General features: G+C 44.2%; 1 protein-coding gene across 9 annotated transcripts in view; it reads right to left on the bottom strand.

Moving 5' to 3' along the window:
• The window catches only part of st3gal3a (ST3 beta-galactoside alpha-2,3-sialyltransferase 3a), an 85,476-nt gene that overhangs the window by 27,402 nt on the left and 32,845 nt on the right, over window positions 1-25,229 (bottom strand). For 5 of the 9 annotated variants that reach the window (XM_035413572.1, XM_035413577.1, XM_035413576.1 and 2 more), the window contains 5 exons: window positions 23,950-24,072; window positions 20,739-20,781; window positions 17,472-17,564; window positions 5,767-5,861; window positions 296-359 (listed from right to left, as the gene is read on the bottom strand). In XM_035413572.1, coding sequence (XP_035269463.1) covers window positions 296-359; window positions 5,767-5,861; window positions 17,472-17,564; window positions 20,739-20,781; window positions 23,950-24,072 — 418 coding nt within the window. The remainder of the gene's footprint in view (window positions 1-295; window positions 360-5,766; window positions 5,862-17,471; window positions 17,565-20,738; window positions 20,782-23,949; window positions 24,073-25,229) is intronic. The other 4 variants (XM_035413578.1, XM_035413580.1, XM_035413579.1 and 1 more) reach the window with 1 other exon arrangement.

The raw sequence follows: 25,229 nt of genomic DNA, 5'->3' as shown, positions 1-25,229 counted from the left end.
CTGGTCGCTGACCTCAACCGTTTCAACTGAAGCACAGCGGCGATGGGCAGGAGACCACAGGTCATGGCCTGTCTGGAAACGTCACCACTAAGTTCAGCTTTCGGGGAGCCAAAAGTCCCTTGGTCCATGCGCACAACTTGAGCTGAATCCAATGTGTTGTGCTACGTGGAGCCATGTGGTTAATGTGGGTTGCTGGGACAGGAAGTTGGACAATGAGATCCTGTCTTACTGGAGCGATGAGTCAGCAATAAAACTTTGCCATCGATTCAACTGCACCAAATTCAGAGACGCTTACCTGTTCAATTCTGGACTAAGGCCGTAGTCCTTCGTGGCTGATAATATAACTTCTATGATATTTTCTGAGGAAAGAGGAGGAAAAAAATTTTTAGTCAAGAAAATAAACAATATTAAAATGTCCATCCAACATAATGTACAGCCTTAATACAATGCTTTATTTAAAATGTGACATCTACTGAGAGTGTAACGACTCTACACCGCAGTCTGGGTGGGCTGGTAGAGAACAGCTGAACACTTTTTCAGATTATCCCATCATTCAGAGATAAGGGGTCCCGAGAGCCGGACCTGAGAACCTCCCTGAGTGGGAGAAATTAATCCAGCTAAAGGCACTTCGGAAAAAGACCATAAAAAACCTCAGTCAAGAATGTCATTTTTAAACAAGCACGTCTCTCTGATGAAGTGAGCAATCCTCGGCCCTCTGGGAATTTGCTTACATCACCGGTCGGCAATACCGTAGGGTCCGAACTGTTGAGATGTTCTAACAGAGCGAACATTCCTGTCCTTTTTCTCCACGGGGTCGGGCGCCCCTGTTTACGGCATATTTTGACATCGTCTTGTGCCGCGTTATTTTTAGTACGGTTTATCGGAGACGCGCGAGTACGGCTTATGTTGCAACGGGCCTCCAGACCTCTGCGTGGCTACGGGGCGAAACAGAAAAAATCCAATCTGGTCAAACAGAAGAATGTGAGGGTGAAAAAAGCTTCTCAGAAATCACAGTGAAAACAGGACGAAAATGTAATATATATTACCGTGTATATTAAATATATAATTTAAAAAAAAATTTGAAGTCCTAAATGTCTCACTTCAGGCAAGGGCAGTTTGGTTTACCACTACCATCCTTCACCATTGCTATGCACGTACACTCCTTTAATTTTCTTAAACATCATTAAAAAAGAAAACGAAATGGCACCCCAAATGTCTCTTATTGGGTTTTTATGGCATGATAGAACCAATGTGAAATGCATATTTGCCCCACAGACTTCCTCTTCTCATAACATGCAAAGAACAAGGCTGGTGTCCCATGAACTTCAGCCTTTATGAGGTACTTCCATTCATCTGTTTATCACTGGATGCTTCATTTTGAAAACAATGACGGTGAAAAACATGAAAATCTTTAAGATCCATAACAACAAATATGACTCAAAGTCTTTCCCAAGCATCTTAATTTGGGATAGCTAAAAAGTAAGCGTTTGCCCCAAATCTCAATTTCATGACTAATGGGAGCAGAAAGGAAAATAGGAAGAGATGGAAAATCACAATGCTAGTAATAGCCAATTAAAAAAAATGCAAACACGACGCCACAACTTCAATCAGGCTAGACCCTAATTTGAAAGGAAAAGGTCTGCTGTGGTTTCAGTCAAACCGTAAACAGGAATATCAAAAGAGTGAAACACAAAAACACTCTCCGGCATAAGCATTCAGGGGTGGGGCACCGTTGTACCTCAGAGAGGCCTTTTTCAGGGATGCAAAAGCCTGTGTAACTACAATGGGACTTTTTATAGACTGAATGGCTTCAGACGGTGGCCTTGTGCTTGTGTCCACAGTGTGGAATTCACAGTCAGTCAGCAGTGAGAGACTTTCGGTTTCGTTCCATTATGAAAAGACAACTTTCCCAATAGTTTCAATGTATTCTATGATGTCCAGTGTTGACCAAGACCCCTACAACAGTGTTCACTGCAGAGACCAGTTTTTTTAAGATGCAGCTAGGCTTTTGTAACAGAGTACAGCTATTCTAACGGAAAGACACGTGTAAAAAAAAGACAGCGGCAGCCAAAATCAGGGCAGCAACCGTCAACCTCTGGCATCACGCATCACCTATGACTGCATGAAAAATTCCTCTCCCGTCTAGGAAGACAAATCTTGAGCCCACACAGACTTTGAAAAATGGTGAGATATATTTTTTTAATTAGCTCATGTAAACATTTCACCCAAGTATGTCTTTGAGGCCACGAGGCCCATCCCACTTCGCCCTACACCGCAAGGTGTGCGATATCTTTTCACGGGAATAGGCCTGGGTGCCATAAATGTTAGAGGATGGAGACGACAGACGTACTGGAACAAGACGGTGTCACTGACCGCTGGGCGGTGTAAAACCTGACAGGCAGCGTAGGGTAAGATGTCTGTTTGTGAAAACCGTAAACTCACTTCTAGGGATGTTCTTGGTACATGTGAAGGGCATGCGATGCTTCAATTCCAGTAGATCTGATGCATTTCCAGAACTTTTACATAGGGAGCCTGGGGGTACTTGAGCCTTGGCGCACACATTCTGAACAAGCCTACAATTCAGTTTTTTTTGTATTATATTTGTTTTTAGTATTTTTTTAGGAGGGGGGTGAACCTGTGTAGTGCAACAGACTTTCCAGCTGCCTAGTGACCCTACAAAAACCCAGTGCTTTTGCACAGTTCGAGCTGCAGAGGCATGCTACGGGATCGCAAAGCGCTTTCAGCAGACGCGAATGAGGGCACAGAGAGCAGTGGCGCAAAAACAGGGAACGCGGCGACGCGCGGGTGGTTCGCACGCGGTTAACGCAACGTCTGCTGCAGCCTACGACTGCTCTGCCTTTCAACTACTTTCTGTTGCAGTAACACCCCCCTCACCCCGCCCCCCCCTCCCCACCCCCCCGTTTGCCTTTTGAAATCCTTTATGGGGAACTCTTTTCAAAAACGACACGTAACGCCTCGCCACATGACTACTGTTTCAAGGGAAACAAAATTGGTCCAGCGATCCGTGAAGAAAACAGAAGCCAGGTGCGACGTAAACAAGGAGATCTCCTTTGGAAATCTTCGCCTATATATAGCACTCATCCCTTGACAAAATACAAAGGTGACATTCACATATGCTCTGTGCATACCTGCGCGTAACTGCTCATTATTGCAAAATCTCGGAATGTGCCCGTGCTCAGCCAAGCTTTTCAAGCAGGCCAGCCGCTATTTTCCTTACTTTTGTTGCGCCCGATACAGGAATTTGAAACGAAAACTAATTTTGCGTTGATACATCTGCCGATGGGTCAGCTTGACTTTAGCGCCTTCGTGTGAGTCTTAAATGGACCTCATCAATCATGGCGGATATGACAGTGCCAACAATTGTTAGCACCTACAAGAATGTTCCTGATTCGGATCCCTTGAAATTATTGATATTCTGTTAAGTCTGTTAAGAAAGAGAGAGCCAGGTGCACAGGGTGGGAAACTAAGTTTGACTGCAATCCACAGAGAAATTGCCAACTCTTGCTTTTGGAAAAATAAATGGTACGTAGCACCACCATATCGTATATCGCGCTCCGTTACTTGGTGATGAATCCATTTTACTCTGTCAGTTTCAACAGAAAAAGGGACCAAAAGACCCTAGAATACATCACGGTTTTCACGGTGTTGACTAAACCTGTTGGTTCTTAAGAGGGGTGATTAAATTTGAGGGCATTTAAAAGTTAGAAGCCGTATTGCAGTCCAGAGGGATGATGGTACCCGACGTCATCGTGCCAACGCTGCCCATTTACAGCCGCTGAGAGAAAATAACCTGGTGTTTTAGCGCCACCCACAGAACAATCGTACCGTCACACCCCAAGCGCTGGATTAAGAAATTCAATGCAGTCTTTGTGTCTCTACTTAAAATAAACTGTAAAATTTCACTGCACTCATTAAACATGCAGCCCCCTTTTTTGCCTTTATTAACGGATAAAAAAACGGATGATTCGACATGACCTTCTGAGCAGAAGGTGCCAGAAGATACGCTATCGTCGCCGGCGGCTGCGAGCGTGAGCGCGGGAAGTGAAGCGTGACCGGGCGGCGCAGGTGCTGTCGACGCACGCGCCCATGATGGCCTCCCCGCGTCCCGCGAAACGAACGACGGAGGCGCGCCCGCTGGCGGTCCCGTTCGGGCCTGTGCCCGCATTCCCCAGCCTGTCCTTCCTGCCTGTTCTCCAAACACCTCTCATAGCGGGGGCGAGCATGTCAGCTCTTCTCAATAGCCCGCGCCGCTCTCAAGAGTTCAGCTTGAACCCACCGCCGTCGATTTCTGCCGGTTTTGCCGTTAGCCCGTGAACGGTTTACAATCCTCTTCGCAAAACAAGAGAATTTCGCTCAAGTGGTTAAATCCACATGAGATAAGAGGACAGAACGACACAGCCATTTTTCCTCCGTGGCACCTGTGCTCTTACCTGGAAATGTCCAACAAATGACTCCCAACAAATGCAGGACAAAAGAAAACCGTCCCAGTGCAACCTACCACAGGCCTATTTTACAAATAATTAAGAGACACGTGAATGAGAGCAGCCAATTTTGTTCTTTATAATTTGTCGGGAGTTGGCTTCTGCCCCTCTTTTGGTTGACAAAACATTTAAACATGACCTCAGTAAAACAGCGTATATTGCTTTAAAATGTTAATCACTGCACCGGCAGCACAGCTTTCTGGCACATACTGTACTACACATTCCAGTACTGTGAATTAAAATTCTTTTCACAGGTTAGCACATCAGTCAGAGTACCAATTTGCAAAGATGTCACGAGACATGCCCTCAGCATCTGCGCAAGTGCCAACACGCGCGTCAAGATTTATAGCGTCCCTGCTGGAGTGATCTGGGGATAGGCCAAATGCACACTGCATCTACTCAGCATGCAATGGGCCACTGACTGTAAGTGATTTTTTTTGGTTTTCTAAATCCTGTGTTTATGTAACAAAAAAGTATTAAATTATTTCAGATAAGGTACCATAAAATTCTGTATAATCACAAGAAAACAGGATAAAAGCATGGACACACACATACAACCACTGTCTCTCTCTCTCTGTCACACACACACATACACACACACACACAAACATAGCAGACTCCAAAAATATTGATAAAGATGACCAAATAAAAGGCTTCCCCCCACTCTCAGGAACCTGAGATATGGCTGAAAATGGATCTATCAGCAAGTCAATTATCCCAAGCATACCTTGAACTGGCTAAAAAATTGTTTAGCAATGGCCATCCTCAGTCTTATAAAAATCTGTGTTTTGAATTGTAGAGGGCTATCCACAAATACAGACCAAAGGATCTTGAAAAATTCTGTAGGGAGTAATGGTCAAAGACAATACACAATATGATCATTAACTCTAACTATCTCAGAGGCTATATGAAGGGAGGGTTCACTAAGTACCAAGAACATCATATTTTATTTGAACAAAACTAATAATTTTAATCTTTTTGGGAAATAAATCTATTAGTACATACAAAATCTTTTTTTTTTTTATTATTCTAATTTTCTGAACAAGTTTATTAGTATTAAAGAAAATAATTTTCATATTTTTCTGTGGTGTTTGTTTTTTTTGGGTATGTTTTATTTATATTTTCTTGGCCATCTGTATTAAGGGTGCCAATGATAGTAAAGTCGACAATACCTGACCTGTAGAATGCAGTCTCTACCACAGTCACACTTCACGTAGTACTAAACACACACCGGATCAGTGATGTGCTCGATCAAGACTCATACCTTGCGTTTTGAATCCAAAAGGAGGTAAATAATTATTGACATTTTTAAGCCGCTTAAAGTTCTGGTCCAAGAACATGGAGGCTGGTTTCACAAACCTGGAAGAGAAACAAAGACGTGACACAGGTAAATGAGAGTGAGCTCAACAGAAGGGAAGTTAAGACGGTGACAACCGCACTCACATTAAAACGTGGGGCAACAGATCAATACATTAACTACTGTTTTGAGGATGAAGCCTTTGTGCTTTGGTTTACTATTACATCAGCCTGCCTTTTGATCAGGAGATTTAGAACTCAGCCCAGCGAACCAGGTAACCCCCGGGTAAGCACGATGCTACCGTTTGTGATGTCAGAAAAAGGGCGGAGACTCTCGCCTGCCACTCACTACTCCGGGGGCGTGTCCGCGCCTCAGCAGAGACGGAGAGGAAGGAGCTCAGCCCCCTCTCTCTTACGGGCTCGGCGCCGAACGCGGCCTCCTCCTCTGACCGAGAGGGCCTGACTTTCATTGCCTCGCCATCTGCTGCCGCGAGCGAAGCGGAGCAAAGGGCGACGAGCCGGTCGTCTTTCCGCACAGGCCACGACGGCTCGTCCCTAAATTAGAACCTGGGCATTTACGGGTTTTTTTTTTTATAAGGGAGCAGCGCACACCGACTCATTCTTGCCTTGACCTCCACTCCCCCACAATGCCTTAGTAGGAGTTAAAGCCACGGGCCGGTAAAAGGAGCTTGCCCGTTCCACACCATCAATCTCCCCAGCCCCCCCCCCGTCTTTCAGCACACAAAGGCACGGTCGTCCATGAGGGGTTCTGTGCCCCCCCCCCCCCCCACTCTCCCTCCCCCACTCACATAAGAAAGCAGTTTGCTCTACTGTAAAGAACCCATTTCCCTTGACACACCTTAACTGACAATGAATGTGCTACTTCTGGGAGCGTGGCCAGACGACATGTTTTTCTGACCTGTTGTCCCCTGTCAGGGTATTTTTTTTTGGTTTCCACAGTCCCAAGTGATTCACTATAAATGGGACTCTTTTCAACACAAGCAGGGATGGACCCTGGAAAAAGTACAGATTCCTTATTCCTTTAACTAACCTTAATTCTGTATATCGTAGTCACAGATTTGTGTTTCTGTGAGTAGACATTTCACAAACTGAATACTGTAGCAAAGTATAGTAATTGCAGTGACTTTGAATTGCAGTCAACAAAAAATTTACTTGGTTACAAAAAATGAAAAACAAAAACATGGGATAGTATAAGGAAAAGAACAGATAATACAGAATGCCTTAGCCATTTTGCCAGTAATCTAGACTGAATCCATCTCTGTGTCTTACATCATCACAGAGGCTCAAACCACAAAAAAAGTGGCATGTAGTCATCCCGTGTGAAAAGGTATGAACTCATGTCAATGCACAATTTACTTGTTTTTTTCCATGCTGATGACCAAAAATTTAATAAATCATTTAAAATGCTCTCATCCAAATGGGTTGTATGATTTTACCATCTCTCTGAGGACAATTGGTAGCTCCATATTTTTGGGAATATATCCCAGCATTCCATGCTGTGTCGAGCTTGCCTAATGGTCATCCAAGTACAATCACAAAGCTTTCACGTTCAGCATGTGCCACCTAGTTTGTGCGACACCGATTTATAGGACTTCCTCACCCATTCTTCTTATGGACTAATAATTCATAATTGCTGTAGTCTAGTGGTAACAACCCAGTTCCTGGAGATCTACCATCCTGTAGGCTTTCATTTCAACCCTAATTTAGCACACCTGACTCTACTAATTGGCAGCTCAATGAAGATCTTTAGCTGTGGAATGATGTGTGCTTTGATAGAGTTGGAGTGCAAACCTACAGGTAGATCTCCAGGGACAGGGTTCATAGATGCTGTAGATGTTGTACAAAGTTGATTTAATCCTTACCTGAATTAAACCAATGATCACAACATCTATACAGATGCTTATTTGTAGTACTGTTATGATTCAGGACAAGGTTACGCATTAAATATGTAGTTTCCCTATACATCAAATGAAAACATTGGTCAAAATAGCTCCCTACTTACTAATAAAGGTAGCAAAACAATAAATAAATGATACGGAACACTATCACTACATTCATTGTAGGTATAACCCTATGTCCTCTGCCAATGTTAAATTGCACTACAATTACTTTTTAATTTTTAAAAAGCCACATGACGGGCAGACAAATCCAGTTACGAAAACAGCTTGAAAGCCTGCGCAAGAAGGCATGCAAAATGCAAATTACATGATAAATGAAGTTCTCCAGACTTATTTGAATGTTTCCACAAACACTTAACGTGTAATTGTCTATACAGCCCTCACATCTGTCTCCATTTTTAAGGCACTTACGCTGGAGATGTGCAGACCTAACAAGCGCCCGGCTATGACCCGGGGACGGTTTCCCTCTCGCTCGGCGCGGTTTATGTTCTAAGCGTGTATATTTCTCGCAGACGTAAACCTGTCAGGCCGGGGACCCGACTTCTCGGCCTCATTCAGACCTTCACACACGGCCGCATTCCCCAGGCAGAACCTCAACAGCCAGGGCGCGAGCGTCTAATGGCACGTGACAAACAGTTTTAGATAAACCGCCCCTGTTTTTGAGGCGCGCCACAATTAGGCCAAATGGACCGCGGCGATCGCGGTCGCTGCGTTCGCGAAAAACTTCGAAACCTTTGGAGTTGGTCGGGAGACGTGCAACGGCATGGGGGGGGGGGGGGGGGGGAGGCCCCCCGTTTCAGTGGCGGTGGACCGTGGGTTTCTTGTAAATGACCGCAGAAGCAGAGACCGCAGGCAAGGCTAATCAGAAAAAAAAAAAAAAAAAAAACAAAGACGCGAATTTAAACTTTTGCTCTTTGTGGGAATCAAATTAATGACGTGTCGTTAATGAGACCGTTCATTGGGCCGTTTCATGCATTCGGATCGCTCAGGTGGTGAACTCGTTACTTGTCTCAACATGACCGCTCGAGCGTTAAAGATGTTTGTTTTTCTGTGCAATCACCTCCATGGGTACAAGAACACCGGGAAGTGGCCATCGCTGCACATTCTGATAAAAACACACGCTCGAGAGCGCGAGGGACTGCGCTTTCCAGTCAACGCTTCACTGAATTCTGCATTGAATCGGCTTCTGTGAACAGTCTCCCCCACCGGCAACCACTTCAGTAGCCTGTCAGAGAGAACTCAAAGAGCGGCGACAGTACAAGGGGGTTTTGGGTTGTGTAATTTTAAGTCCATGGGAGCCTGTGGCGATCCGTACCGAAGTAAACTGAGAATAACCACACATCAATCCTTTCAGTCTTAACTCTGTGAGAAACACAGAGAAGGATGTTGAGACAGGTGCTTGGAGACATAAGCCATTATTTACTTGAAACGGTAGATATTTCCACGTATACGCCGCATAAAAAAATAAATAAAAAAACAATTTCAGCATTCTACAGGGACCAGCAGCTTGGAAAAAAGTGCCTTGAAGGTGGCAAATAAAATTTCAGAATGCCATTCAGAATGCCATTCATCATATCCTGAGTTTGAAATCTATATCTGCAACAACAAAAAAATTCTACCTGTGAAAGCACACACCAGCGAACTCTGCATCTGCATTCTGTGACAGCTGATTGCCGTGGCATTTGCATGTTTGCCATTTGCATCTCAGACAGACAGAAGGGAACAGCTTGATTTCCGGCATGGATTGCCACCGACCGGCAAGTCAACTTCGCGAGTCTCCAAGAAAGACGGAAAAGTCTAACTGGGGCCTTCTCCAAGAACCGCCCGGCAAAGACACGCGCGCAGGGCTGCCGAAAAAAACACACGGTGATTAATTAACATGCGATTCTGGGGCAGGGGCGTCCCCTCACCCTCAGAGAGGGCGAGACTGGCTATAAATAACCGGGGGTCCGGGAATTTCGGACAGGCTGACAAGGGCCTGCCTGTCACAGAAGGGGTCCCGCAGGAGAGGCCGGGCCCCATTGTGCTCGCTTCCTCGCGGCTATCTCTCAGTGGGTGCGATATTTTCATAACCGGCGCGCTCGAGTTCAACTCAGACATTTGATTTAGAACTTCAACCCAAACAATCCGGGGTTGGGAGAAGAGGGGGGGCGGGGAGGGGGGTTGAGGGGGTGTTGAAAGTGAACCGGGTCCTGTGACGGGGGGACGTCCTCGCGAAGCCGAGCGGGGCGGGGCTTCCCGACTGCGGGTGTCGGTCGGAGGGTAAAAGGGCTCCTCTGGTCACGTCAAGCGCTCGGCCCCGCCGCGAGCCAGGCGCGCCCGCGGACCGCCGCAGATAAAGGAAAAAAAAGAAACAAAACATTACGTTGGCGCGGCGAGGACCTGCTGTTTCTCCTCTTAAACAAGACAAATCGGGGGCCGGAAGATGCCGTTTGTCTCTGGCACAGGGCACTTCGGTGCAGGAGCCTCGGAGAGAGGGTTAGAGACACGGCTGCAGCGCGTAAGCGCTCGCGCCGCCCAAGAGGAGAATCCGGCCAAAACCGCGGCAGGTTCTCAAGCCCCTCGTCTCTGCTGTCTTCGTGGGAGATGGTTAGCAGCTGCACGGAAAGCAGAACACACAAACTGGAAATGGTTTTAGTGAAATCCTGAAAGATTCACTCGGAATCGCCCTCTCTGACCGCCTATGAAGGAAAAGAAAAAGAGTTTCTATTCTTTTAGGGGCTGCAACTCATGATTCTGTACATCCACACACACACACATCCTTTCGTAACATAAGAGTATTTCTTTATCCAGTTTGTTACTGAATGGCCAAAGATTTTCAGATGAACCACTGACCCTATTATTTTACACAGGACCATACAAAGACAATCCCCTATACTCAATCAGACACACAGTTTAAGGACATTCAATAAAACCAGATTGCAGAAATGTCAGATAACAGGATAGGCCAGCCATTACTTTGATGGGTAAACTGCTGATTTATTTATTAGACACACTCAAATATAGCCTGTCACCACATACATAATATATTGATACAATTCATTGTGTGGACTATTCTAACCAAAATTTTAATGTTAAATGACACTTTATCAGACAAAATAGGTTTTACTCTAGAAAACGTATTTTGTCTTGCCCAGGTTTGCTTCCCTCCTATTCATTATGAAATGAAAATAACTTTCTACGTATCCTATGTCCAAAATATTAGACATGGAAGTAGGAAACAAATACATTAGTTAACTGACTTTTTTTCTTTTAGTAAGCTAAATGTTATTCATTTAATTTCAAAAGAGTGAGGATTGTAAAGCTAGAGACAGGCAAACAGATTCTTGGCAGCAGAATTTTCAGGTTTCCATGTCTGTAGGGGAATTCTTGATTTTATGGGTTTGATTTTTTTTTTAAACATCAAAAATCCCCTTAAAATTTCCATAATTCTAAGGGTGTGCATCAATGTGCTTATCTGCTGATTCATATCCTGTTTTCTGCTGGTTTCTCATGATGAGCTTACACACTTCATGACTCCTGAGAAAGGAAGTCTTAATAAAAACAAGAGCAATGGGCTTGTCTTGCTTTCATTGCGCAGGGACGTCAAAGGATGAGTTGGCAAGTATGGCATCCTTAAAGAAAAATAAAAGAAAATGGCAAAATAATTTTCTCTTGCAATTTTCAGAAGACTTTAAGAAGAACATTTCACCCATTTTACCTAGGGGGGAGTTACCTCACAAGCAAAGCAAACTCTGGATCCATTGTTAATCCATATTTTCCCACCGGTGTTTATTTTCAGTTCAATGCAGTGACGGATAGGCTCATTTGTCCAGCATCGACTACTCCCCAAGGGATACAGCACCCTCTCCGTGCAGCTTTCCTATTCACTGGCCCTAACATGGTACAACCAGCAGGCTGTATAGCTTCCATATTTTAGAGACATAACTCCTGACAGAATGCAAGGGAGACACCCAGACGCACGAGGCCACAGAGTGGGAGAGCACTAACGAGAGAGACGGTCCTGCCGCTGATCTCCATCAGGAGGACAGATGAGGCTGCTGGTCACTGTGGAAGAGCAGCACACTGGATTTCTGTGGGAACGAGCTCAGCCCTATAGACAGACCTGGGAGCCGAGAGAATGCATGCATGCACTCCCGCTCGCGCACTAATGCAAATGTGTACACTTGCAATCACGTGAATGCGCAGACACGTGCATGAAGACTCAAGCGTGCATGCACACGCGCACACACACACACACGCGCAAACACACGCACATGCACGTGAGAAGTACATCTGCCGACATGAGACTTTGGCACTGACAGCTAGACAAGAACACGAGTGCTGAAAATGGCAAAACAGGGAAAAAACACTGCAATGTCATCAGCTTTGAAGGGCGACACAATGGAGATTAAAGGGAGCATAGGAACAAATAAGTGTTTGCACCCCACTTAGCCCATGGAATAAGCAAGAATTCATTGTCTGGGCAAAAGCAGTGGGGAAAAAAAAGAGTCAGGCAAGCACACGTGAACAGCAGTCCTTGGCCACCACATTGTAAATTACACTGACCCATGTGACAGGAGGAACCAGAACTTTCTAGCTCAGCTGGACTCACCTAAGGATATTCTTTTAATTTCAGAACATTCTGAAAATTCTTATGAGGAAACGCCTCATTGCTTGAGAGACACCATCTTTGTGGGGGGGGGGGGGGGAGAAACCCTAATTTTTAACCTGCAGGCAGAGACAGCAGACTTGGCATCGTCTCTCTCCTTTTCATGTGTAATGTCACATAATTAACTGCAAATTAGCCCTGAACTGTCGGGATGTAACAACGGCTGACCGCCGAACTCTGGAATGTCTGGAGAGCGATTAGCTCGCAGAGCTTTACGAATGAGGTCTCATTTCCCCCCCGGGGGGCCTGGACAGGCCCTCACACCTGCTGCTCGTTTGCTCCTAAACAGTTCAAAGAGTACGGAAAAAAAGAGTACGGAACGCCGCCTAATTCTTCACCAAAGGTCGGCCATCATTTGAGAGGACGTTCTATAAATTAACCCGCCCCTGCCTTTCTGAAGGCCTGTAATGGCGCTCAAAAACTCAGTTCCTGAGGTTTTTTTTTCTTTCCTTGCATGGCGGGCGTGTACCTGCCAGGATCCTGGCGGGTTCCAGCCTTGCGTGCCAGGTGCTAAATGAGACCAGATAGCACGGAGAGGACCGCAGACATCTCACGCACTGGGAGGGCGGGCGGAACAGAAGGGGCCCAAAAAAAGATCCCGTATCCTCGATCGCAGGCCATTTGGTTCCCATCGGGCTGCCCCGTCCTCATCTCCCATGCACACACAGGTGGAAAGCTCTCTCCCCGCTTGAATTATTCAACCGCGCACGCGGGTTATCTCAAGTCACAGGAACCACTCTCTTGCCATTCTGTTTCGTTCAGGCTTTGTGAGGTTTCCACGTGGATGGACCTCAACTCTCTACAATACGACGCTACGCATTAACTGAGCTGAAAACTAGGAAACCCCAAAATGCAAGTGCAAGCTATGATGGTCTCGGAACATGATTGCACCATAAAAATGAAACTAGTGTTAGTACTTGTTTTCAGCTTGGCAGATGAGGTTGTTTGGCGCATTCCTCGAGAGGACCTGGAATAATAAGCATCAGTTGCACACACGCTACTAAAAATTTATACTTCATTTACAATTTTCTTTGAGTTACTTTCTGCAGTAAATATGTTCATCATCATATGATGGAGCATCTGCATTCTGCGTCTCCACCGTGCACAGCCTGCGTCCTCCTGGCTCAAGTCAAACCTGCAAACGTTCAGTACTCCACACACTCTGTTCCCAGGACTTCAGCTTACTTTCTATTTATATCAATTCAGATCCATAAATATCCACAGAATACACCGTACATCTTTACCTTTAACCCAAAAGTACTCAAGGCAGAAGATGAAATACTTTGAATGTTTGTAGTTACTATAATAATTTTTAGGCTGCCATAACACAGTCTAAAATGTTTTTTCGGGTTTTCTTCCTGAGTATCCAGAATGTTCTGAAATATATGTGCAAAAGGAACCTTTTCAAGTTATAAAAATCCTTGTTCAATTTGTAATTACATAATTATGACTGAAGTTCTGAGAGTGCATCATAAAATAAATGCAAATGAACAAGATGTGTATTAACTAGAATTCTTGCATTCAGTCAAAATGTGAGACAAAGCATCACATCAACAGCCCCTTTCAACCTCTGACCTCAAGTGTGTGTTGTGTGTGACAATGCCTTAAATACAAGTATATTTTTCTGAAACAGTACTGTGTACTGTACTTACTGAAATTTGCACGTATACATTTTTCAAAATTGTATATCTTTGTAATCATTCCCATTATAGTTACAATCTTTACTATTACTATTTTTGACAATTACTATTACTATATGATCATCATCGTCATCATGAACACTTAATCCTGACATACTTAAGACAGCCATACTAATGTAATTAGTATTGTAAGTGTAAAATGTAATGTGAAGTGTGATACCACATCACATTAATAACAATGACAAATGATCAATATTAAACATTTCATTTAAAGGAGGCAGAGTATAAAAATAGCTGAGGGAGTGTCTCGTGATCATGTATACAGTAAGACAATGTACTCTGAAGTCTCTCTGTTCTTACGTGGGTGGGCAATATGTCCGCTCCCTTTCAGCCCGTGAACAAGGGAAGAGAACGACTGACCTCCTGGGAACCACAAAGTAGCCCTTTCAAAGCGCTGCAAATTTATGGACACCGAAGGAGACGGACAAATAGCAAATACAAATAGTTTTGTTCCAACAAATTACAATCCATCCATCATGCCTGTTTACCAGCGTATGCTCTGTGTTTACAATGCCTGCCCCTGTCCTTTCTGGAAATTCAAATGATTATATTTAGAAATATGGTCGGAGAAGCACAGGCCTTTCAGACTGAATACACAACCATCCATCTCCATCAGCAAATATCCTGGATCAGCGGTGTAAAATTAGCACTGCACAAAAAAAAAGTGTGCGAAATATCAACCTAGTTTGTACCCTCATGTACTGTACACAAACTGCTAGTCTGTTAGGCAGGCTCTTTTCTAAAAACAGCTGAATGTAAGAGCCTAAATCATTAGACAGGACCACGGACGAGGACATGCCTGCAGAAGATGCACTTTGTGTTTATTGGTCTAACGGTAGAATCTTTGGAGCCCCGTCTGACGGGTGTGATAATTCAGGGAAACTTTTGGAAACTCTGAGACCACAGGTGTTAATGGAGAAACAGCTGAAACAACGTATAACAACCCTCATTTACTAATCTGTTGTTCTAATTAATGCACTTGAGTGGCACGCAGAGGGACTACGGGATTACTTTGCCTCATTAGACACACTTTTTATGGCTACAGTTTGCTCATTTGTGTATTTACACAATGGCAAGCCATGACTTCGAGAAAAGACCTATGGCCATATGCAAATATTCACCTTTAACCTTTATGTTGAAATAGAGCAACCAGATCACAGTGTTAGACACTCTGAACTGCTTGTACTGACTGCTGAATGAAGTGAAGCTCTATATGTAAAGCAAGCAACAAAGGCCAGCTGCAGAGGTGCACAGACAGATTTGTACGACTTTGCCAAGATCTAAATATCCAGCCAGTCTTCTGGCTCAAATTTTCCAACCGATCGTGTCTAAATTCAAAAATGGCTACGTAGCAGCAATACAAAACGAAATAACTAAGAAAGTGTTTGGGTGGACATATTAAACCATTTCACAGTCAGATATGAAAAAAAAAAACTCAAGGGAAAATCTTTGGCTGAACACTGAAATATCAGAGATTCCTTATCAGTCCCCGGTTTTAAGTCATTTAAAACCTAAAACATACTTTTTAAGAAGGTCCTTTATTGAGCATTTTATTTTGTTGCATAACAGTTTTTATTTCTAGTAAAATCCTATTTTTATTATCTTTCTATTTCCTTGTGTTATTGTATTTGACTTTTTATGGAAGGGAAGGTGGGGGGGGGGGGGGGGGGGGGGTCTTGCAATCCTTCAGGATTTATGGTTGTATTTACATTGTATTGTTTTATTTCTGTAAAGCACTTCGTGTTACAGACATGTACAAAAAGTGCTATATAAATAAATGAAGCTATGGTTCATTTTTACATGTTAGCCCACCAAAGCTTTGTAAGTACCATAGACATAGTCTGAGCTTAGTAACTGCAACAAAGCCATTAACGTGCCCAATTCAAATATTTATTGGTGTTCTCCGTGGAAATATTTTTGCTCTGACATTTTTTCAGCCTAAAGGTACACCACATTGCCTTCAATTCAACTGGACGATTTAACTGCCTTCAATTAATTGATGATAGATCTTACAACTTTTTATCTCTTATGAGCAGTTACTATTTCATTGCTTTTTTGAGCCGAGATTTAAATTGCTTTTTAATCTCAATAAACCACATAATAAACAAATCACGCAATAAACAAATCACACAAAAAAAAAAGAAAAACCTACATTATTTCCCTGGTCACATCAATTAATCACCTTCTTGCAGCTTTGCCTTCTGCCGGGAAGCCGATTACAAACTGAAGTTTGAATTTTAACAAATACGCTCCCGATTTCTAGAACAAGCGACGCCCTAAATGTGAGTCTTCATACAGTTTATGCCGCGGTGCTCAGGATGCCCTAGCGGTCTGGGAAACGCACTCAGCGGTAACAAGCTTTTCATTCACAGCCACGGTGGCCTCCGTGGAGACCGACGGCATTTTCACTCGACGGCGGAACAGAACGAGGCCGCTCGACCACTCGCCGCTTGGGAGAGTCACCGCGTCTCCTGTCTCCCGTTTGGCAGCGGAGGGGGACTGAGTCAGCCCCGGCTGCGCACAAGCGACAGCCGATAAGTCACCCCTGAACCTACGAGGGCCCTGTGGCTGACCCGCTAAAAACCGAACCACAGGAAACAAAAGGGGCGCCGGTTTAACAGCAGACAAGGGAACAGTGATGCGTTGAGGACTTTTAGGCGAAAAGTTAGGCAATGACTTAACCTACACATTCTGAGCAGATGAAGGGAAGCCTTCTATGCAATCTGAGATGGGGGAGCGATTAGCTCTGGGTCCTCATGACTGCGGCATTACATAGCGTCTCAGAAACCCCGAGGAGCGGTTTGGAAGGGGGCGTCAAGGAGAAGAAAGCCAAATGCTGAATGAAGTCTAAACAACAGGCCAGGGCTCAGGCGCGGCAGGAATCTGTGAATAAGGTCACTGTTACTAGATAACGGCTGAGCCAAAATAACTCTGGGGAAAGGAGGAAAAAAAAAGACTCACCATACAATAATTTACTGTGAAGTGCGGTTTGCTTTATAACTGTGGCAGATAGCAGTTGACTGTTAGGGAGAAAAATCTACATTCAAAAAAATACAAAAGCTACATTCTTTTGTACTCTATGAATGTCCAATTAAGTGGCTTAAGGAATAACTAATTCACGGTCCAAATCCATCAAACAGTCATGCCCATTCAATGCTGTACACCAGATTCTAACCATCTCGTATGAGAGAAGCTACGTAAGAGACCTGTTCGTCATATCAGACAGGTAACGGTAATTCGTTTTGACAATTCTCCTTTCCCCTAAGACCCAGAAAGAACTGTGACCGTGGACTTGAGGGGCCATGCATACCGCGGTCATCAAGACTGCAGTTTCCAGGGACTCGACCCGAAGTCCACCGACACGCGATGGCAGACGAGGTGGAGGGAACAGGGTTCCACTTACTTTGGATAGATGGCGGTCATCTTGGCAGCGACGTACCCGGGCTTACAGGCTCCCTCGCTGAGATTGCCGTACTTGTACTCCAACTCAGGTGGCCTGTATTTACGAGGGGGGAACAGAGACAAGGCTCAGGGAGACAAATCTGCACCAAGATAATGAAGAGCTGCTTTTGAAGAACTCCTGTCAATGGCCAGACAGCTCCTTCTCACCTAGTTCAGACCTTTCTCAATACATCCCTGTGATGTAACTGAAGCAATGAGAGAACTTTGAGAGGCCTTTGCTGAGCTTGTGACTACTGCAGTGTGCGCAGACCATTTACGCTTGATTCCCAATGGATAATGCAAGTGAGGACCATATGAAACAGAATGCCTCATAGGTCCATGACTAATGAGAAGAAGTTAACAGCTTTCATCCTAACGTGGCCGGCAACTGCCCGAATCGCACAAGGAACCAATTCCACGGTTCATTTTGTGCCGACTTTCTCCGTACTACTCCCACATGACAAATCCGAGGAGTCAAATATTGTATGAAAAATGTTTTAATGGGAACAGTGTGTGGTCTGTTAATTTTAATACGCCATGTTAATTGGAGAACACAGAACGATAATCTGTTCAGTAAAACACTGGGCCACACAAGTCAGCCTTTTTTCTTCGTCTACAGTGTCTCTCACCTCAGCCCATCAAGTCATTTAAACAAAACAATATTTTTCAAATGGGGTCTGGTATTTACTTAAGGGCCTTGTACGGTGACAACCCATTGATTGTGGAATGTGCACAGGTGGGGGGGGGAGCTTAAAACACAATGAGGTTTTCATCCACATTTTTCTTTGGGCAGAAGATCTCCCAAGAAGCCACGAAATAATGATTAGAGGCTGAATCATTTTTTACTCTCTCTCTGTGTCAACAGCTCGTTACTTAGCGCGCGGTGGAAGGCGAGGGCCCCGGTGGGGGAAAGGGGTCAGGCCGACGTACCCGATACCACACACGCTATTATTAATCGCCCCTTCGAACGGCAGCTTTTAACCCGCTCATTAATAACCTGGTCTGTGCGAACCAAACTCAAATAAACAGGGAGAGCAGGGAGGCGACCGGTCCTGGGTGCGAGAGCTGGGCTACAGGGGATGAGATGGGTTTCTGGGTTTACATCATTCACGAAACCAGGAGATTAAAAAGGAAAAAAAAAAAGATTCCTTGGTGTCTTTTGATGTTATCGTGAACAGGCGCGCATTTGCCTTGATGTGTAGCGTGTCACTGTGATGTATACTGTACACCGCTCCTTAGTTTGAGATGAAATTCCAAACTCTGGGAAGTGTAATGAATTTGGAAAAATATACCCAATGATTTTTGAATACAGCGCTTTAGACTCACCTACTCTCCAGCGCAAGCTGGAAGACCAGGCAGCTCAGAGCACTGCTGGGTGAGTGTGGGATGTGACAGGTGCTCACCTAGCACTGGAGCGCCGTGTTGCATTTTAGCATTACCTCAGCAAAAGACCAATGCATTTCTTTCTAATCATTCACAGAAAAAAACAAATGACATAAGGAAGAATATGAGAAAACCTCACTCAAAATAGAGAAATTGGTCAGCCTTAAATGTGGACCATAGAAATGTTCTGTTCCTAAGGGCCAGATTGTCAACATACAGAAACAGTGCAATTACCATAGTAGCAGAGAACTTATTGCTGAAAGACTGTCTGCAAATTACAATTTTGATCGCTGGATCACTTCAATTAAATTAGCAGCACCTAGGATGAACCGAAAGCTATGAAACATTACATTACATTGTTCCCTCAAAATAAGAAAAAAAAAGTTTTTTTTAATCCACTATAAATATCCAGGTCTTTGCCCTCAACCCGCTAAAACAACGCGGACATCAGGAGTAAACATTTGGGCAAATGCCACTCTACTCCCCTGAAATGAACACATAATAGCATGAAGGCCCTTCCCCTGTAAGAAGGCTGGAGGCGGGTGGTTGATGGAAAAGAAGGCCGTATGTAAGGTGCTAGCTATGATAAAGCCTGTGGGCTGGACAGGCTGGGATTGCCTGTTCTCCTGGGACACAGTGAGGATGGATGGGTGGGCTCCCTGGTCTTCATCACTTGTCAGGACAAGGTGTGAAGGCTGGGCCCACCATGCCCGGTGTGGTGGTGTTGAGTGCACGTGTCAGTGCCTGAGAGACCCTCACACCTCATCTCCACAGTCACACCGCTCACTCACCACAGTGTAAAACCAAGGGTACTGGCTCTGATTGGCAGGGCATCGCACAAGTGTGCACATTAATGCACACACACACACACACGCACAAGCACACACACACACACACACACACACACACGCACACTGCACACACATACACGTAAGCTCAGGCACGCACACACACATGCTCATAAGCGCAGACACACCCACACACACACACACACACACACACACACACACAGAGACTGTGAGCCAATTTCGAAAAGGTGCTATGCATTACGTGTTTGGAGAGGCTCGTCAGCACTGCTACTGCATCTATCCAACGGGCCGAGTGCCAAGTGACATAGCTAGCTGGAATTTATTGTGAGGGCCTATGACTGATAACATTTACTGCTTGTTCTGAGTTCCACACACTTGAGAATGCATGCTGGCCTTCTTTGTTTTGTCTCCCTGTCATTAAATAGTCATTAAATAGGGATTTGATTACACAGAAGAGATGAATCAGAGAAGGGTGAGGCAAGATTTCACCGAGAAATAGTTCCATCAGCCTCGTTCAAAAGGGTCTGCTAAGTCTGCCGTGATGTCAGAGTGATAATATTCAAGGAACCTGTTGCAGCAGATTTTGTCCAATTGATGCTGCTCCCAGTTGAAATGTCACTGTGGTACACCAGAAATAATAATATATAAATGTAGTAGAATAATAAAGTATATCCTGTATATGGTTCATAACAGGAATTTATGTTTGTCCTTAACTGATAAATTGCAGTGGCTTAAGGAATTTCAGTATTAATATCAATAATGCTATGCCACACTGAAACTAGAGTGAAGTACAAATAAATAACAACCAAGAATGGCATGAATACAATATGTAAGAAATGCATAGATCACACTTCTAATGTAAGACAATTATGGGCTCGTTAACCTGAAAATACAACCCAGATAAACAGGCTCCCCCACATTTCTCAATACAAATCTAAAATATTCTATTCTGAGGGAAATTAATGCCCATAATTCATAATGCCATTGAGGCCAAGAGAGTTAATAAAAAAAAAAAACTGGAACAAAAAGTTACTTACAGTTTACCATCCAGCTTCATCAAGAATCCCTGTTTATCAAACACTGGAGAGGGGGAAAAAAGACAAACAAAAATTAGTCATAATCAAGGGTGAATTTTGAGAGGTGTGGCAATAACCTTAACCCTGGTAAAAACAAGGAAATACATTAAAAGTTCACAGATAAAGATTAATAAGGAAATAACATCAAACATGATCGATTCCTGTTACCATTTAAGGACAATACTGTAGATCGTGGTAAGAGATTTTTAGTAAAGCATTAGGCTGTAAAGTTCAAGGTTGAACAAGCAGGGTAAGAGCAAGAGAGCCATGCATTCCTCTATACTCAAAAAACCAAAAAATAAGACCATTTTGAGGCTCTTGAGGTTAACGTATGGGAAGGATGGTGATAATGGTTGCTTCAAAAAAAGAAGGAAAGATAAAAACATCCTTTATAACCTACCTGCATTTAAATGCAGAAATAAGACCATTCACGTCAGTTATCAAATAGGTCCGAGTTCTCCAATCAAAGCAGAGAAAAGCTGATGACGACAACTAGTCCCCTCCTCCTTTCCCACCCTGACACATGTGCTCGAAAAATGAAACCGACAACAAGCCTACATGTTTTTGATCTTAAGTTTTAATCCAAATATTTACAGACTGTGTGGTGTGTGCTTCCCAGTGAACTGGCTACCATTTCATAACACGTATTGCAGCTCTGTTAAAAATAATATCCGTCGAGCGTGCCATGAGCCCTAAGGCATTCGAACGCATACACCAGGGAAGCAGGCTCATTCTTTCCCAGCGCAGATACCTTACAGCCGCACGAGAGTGGCTCACACTATCCCCAGAACCGCACGCAGCTGGCAGGACCCCAAATAAAATCATATGGTTTATAAAAGAACTCACTCTCAAAGACAGAGGCATTTGAAAGAATAGAACTTTCAAAGAACTTTCAAAGGACCTTGACTCGTGCGCCATTTTTTGGCAGTGCGTAACCCTTCCCACGAGACTTTTTGTGAGACGATTCTTTGTGTGAAAGCGACTGTTGAATCGGAAGCGTTGTGGGGCTTTTTTCCTCAACGGCAGTTTCACTGGAAACGTCGCTCATGGGAGAGAAAAAAAAAAGTGGTTGTGAATTCCTGGACTGATACTTCATTTATCCACTGTATCTGGCTGCAATCAGAATGCTCAGTTGTGCCAAAGGTCAGGTTATCTGCCTGTCTTATCAGTATCAGTTCGTACCAATTTTCTTCATGGATTCCACGCTTCGTGTATTGGAACACTCAACATTAATACACAATTTCTGGCCGTAAAAGAGCACTTGAAATACTGGATGGAAACGACGTGCTTGGAAGCACACAGTTTTCCCCCAAAAGAGACATGAAAATCAACAACTAAAATTTTGGCAATGGACAGATACGAAATATACCACAAATGTATTCCACAAACTGTAATTGAACACACCATTGCAATTGGGTAACGACAGTGCCCTGGGTCATAGCCTGATCCACTACTTGCATATAGATGGAATGAACAAGATTTATTTTAAAATAGCATGGGGAAGGGCTATTACTCTTCACATTAAAAACAGCACAATAGTAAAACTACATTCACATACACAATTAAGATAAATGCTCAGTATTATACATTTCACCAATAACAACAGGCCTACACAACCTGCGGTTTCCACATATATAATTGCTTTGCAGATAGCTATGATGTCCAACTCTTGATACAAATGAGTGCAATTTCTTCAGATATAATAAAAAAAGCAGTGTGTCTATCGGGTGTTCATTTTTCCAAGTACAGTATCCGGTGGGATCTGAATCTCCATCAGTCGCTTAGCTCACAGGTAGTTGCTTCCTTGCAGTTTTTATTGTCTGAGTGCACGTCAGCAAGACGAAGGTCACACTTCAGAAGTAGGCTTCACTTTCTCCCTGTCATTTAATTATGCAAATGTCTTCTCCTCTTGAAAACATTACTTATTTTCCACTAAGTGCAGTACAGCCAATGACAATCCAAGGGCGAACACATTTCTAAATCAAAACTAAAAGGCTGGATATCTTCAGCGTTGGAGTCTTCTGCAGGTAGTGGGCATCTCAAGAGGCATTTAATTGGCAGCACTTCACAAAACCAGAGCTTTGATTATATGTTGTGGAAGACAATTTGCAAACTATGCACAAGCGTGCTCATACACACCCCAGCTGCCAGCTCGGGACAGTCAGCTACCCAGCAGCCCCCAGTCTGAATGGTCTTAATGACTGAACACGTGGCTCTTTTGTCAGCTTAAAAAGGAGTCCAACTGTCTTACATTTTCATATATTTCAAATAGACAAACGGGGAATGACAACAGTAATTTGTACATTCTGGAGAGAAATTCACCCTGCCATATTCTGCAACGCACCGTCGTGCAGTTTCCCAGGAGTAGGCTACTGCGAAAATGAAGAAAGACACGATCCAGTTTAATACGATACACGGATATCTCCTAACTGGCATATTCACTAACATTACAACCTTGCGTTCCCCAAAGGTGACGATTCAATCTCCATTTAAAATATGCAAGTGTTACATACGGATTAGAATTCAGAACAATTTGTACACGAAGAGAAAAAAATCTATTCAGACTAATTTGTACATAAAGAGAAAAAAGTATATACAAATTTAGCCCCAGCATAATTATGTATCTTCTTTCTGTGTGTGTGTGTGTGTGTGAGTGTGTATCAGCGGTTTCAAACTACCTTTCACTCAAGAGTGGAGCAGTTGAACTCCAGATGTGATATTCAACAGAAAACACAAATGGCCATTTTAAAGGTCTCAGAACTGACACTGCAGGCACCAAGTACACAAATGTGACCAGTGAGAGCCAGTACAGGTCGCTCTTACCACACACCCTACCATGAGTGTTATTATATGACTCAGGGATATGAAGAAATTCATACTACAGAGCTATTAGCCAGATTGTAGTAGCACACTGAATTCGTAACTCTATCAATCTTTTTCCACTTAATTCCATAAAGCTACAAGTAGGCTACAGACACTGCTCCTGAGAAAGTGTCACAGACGTGAGGTTGGGGTTGCATGACACGGTACGTTGAGCATCTTGGCAAGGGCAGATCTTTCCAAAACTGGACAGCACACTTTTTTTTAAAGATATAGGTACTGGGGTGTTGTCTGTCACTGGACATGCTCCCCATGTTGGTTTTAAAAGCTTATAATCATATATAGGGCTGACCTTTCTTCTGGATCGCTGGATCAGGATTCCGAAGGAGAGTGAGTGGTTCAGGCCTGTCCCGAGATACACTGGGTGGGCGCTGCTTGGTGATTGCCATGGACATGCCAGGGGATCCTTGTTTTGCTGGTTTTAAGGTTGGAATAGGCTGGGTTACACTTCACTAATGCTGTCTGGTTCAGAATAAATGGTGGCATTTTATTTGTCAAACTCATTTTATACTTGATATAACATCAACCTTATGACCAGTGAGAATTAAATTTCTCTTTCACACAACACTGCAATCAGGTTCACAATAACAATACAATGTATTCAGGACAGCTGAAAGAACTGAAGTAAGAATCTTAGAAGGAAGGCAGGTTCATAATCAAGGACACATTTGATTGGCAGCGAGACGGCTTCAGGCCAGTTAAAAGCAGAGCGTTCTCTCTTTCTCTTTTACGAGACGTGTCCATGCACTGATAATCAGCCGAGCCAAAAACCCCCTATCTCCATGACGACCACAGTCTGGAGCAGAGGGGAGTGGTGGTCGGCTAGACTCCGGGGTCAGCACTCTGTTGGAGTGCTGGGCGAGCAGAGGGAGGGAGAGAGAGCGGGGCCGGAGGTGAGTTTCAGGTCTTCCGATCGGAAGACTGCGAACCCTGAGGGGAAGGGGGAGGGGGGAGGGTGGGTCGTGCTGGGTGGCAGTGATGGGGAGAGCGGCGAGCGAGGTGCCATTGCTACAGCGGCAGCCGGTCTCAGGCAGAAGCAGCCCGGCCCTGCTTGGCACAAGCGCTGGGTTGGAGCCGCCGGGGGGCCCCAGGGGGCGGGAGATTCAGTGTCCCCGGCGCTTACAAAGACGGGGCCCCTCTGCTTCTGCCGTCACCTCAGAGGGGGCGGGTGATGGAGACCAGTCCTGAAACTAGGAGGCGCTTGAAGCGGGGCACGATAGCAAATCTGTTTTCCTCACACTGATGTGTGTTTGGAATTAAAGGTCAGGCTACAAGTGGGATATGGAGGGAGGCAGTGGAATTCTCTAAAGGACGTCTCAGACTGGGGCTACAGTAAAGGTCTCATGTCATTATCTGAGTGAACTCTGAAATATCTGCTTCAAATTAATGAAAGAATTTGGGAAGCAGAACACTTTACATTAATTCTGAATTGATTCTTAATTCTGAGGATTAATTCTGAAAAGATGCACAAGGGAATGTATCAAGGCCAAAATTACAAAGTTATTTGAAGTTAGAAGACAGGTGAGTCTCCAAGTAATGACGGGGTTTGTTAATATTAGTAAGGGAAGACAG

This window comes from Anguilla anguilla, chromosome 4, assembly GCF_013347855.1.
Source record: "Anguilla anguilla isolate fAngAng1 chromosome 4, fAngAng1.pri, whole genome shotgun sequence".
Classification (NCBI taxonomy): Eukaryota; Metazoa; Chordata; class Actinopteri; order Anguilliformes; family Anguillidae; genus Anguilla; species Anguilla anguilla.
This window is presented reverse-complemented; position numbering and strand designations above follow the sequence as displayed.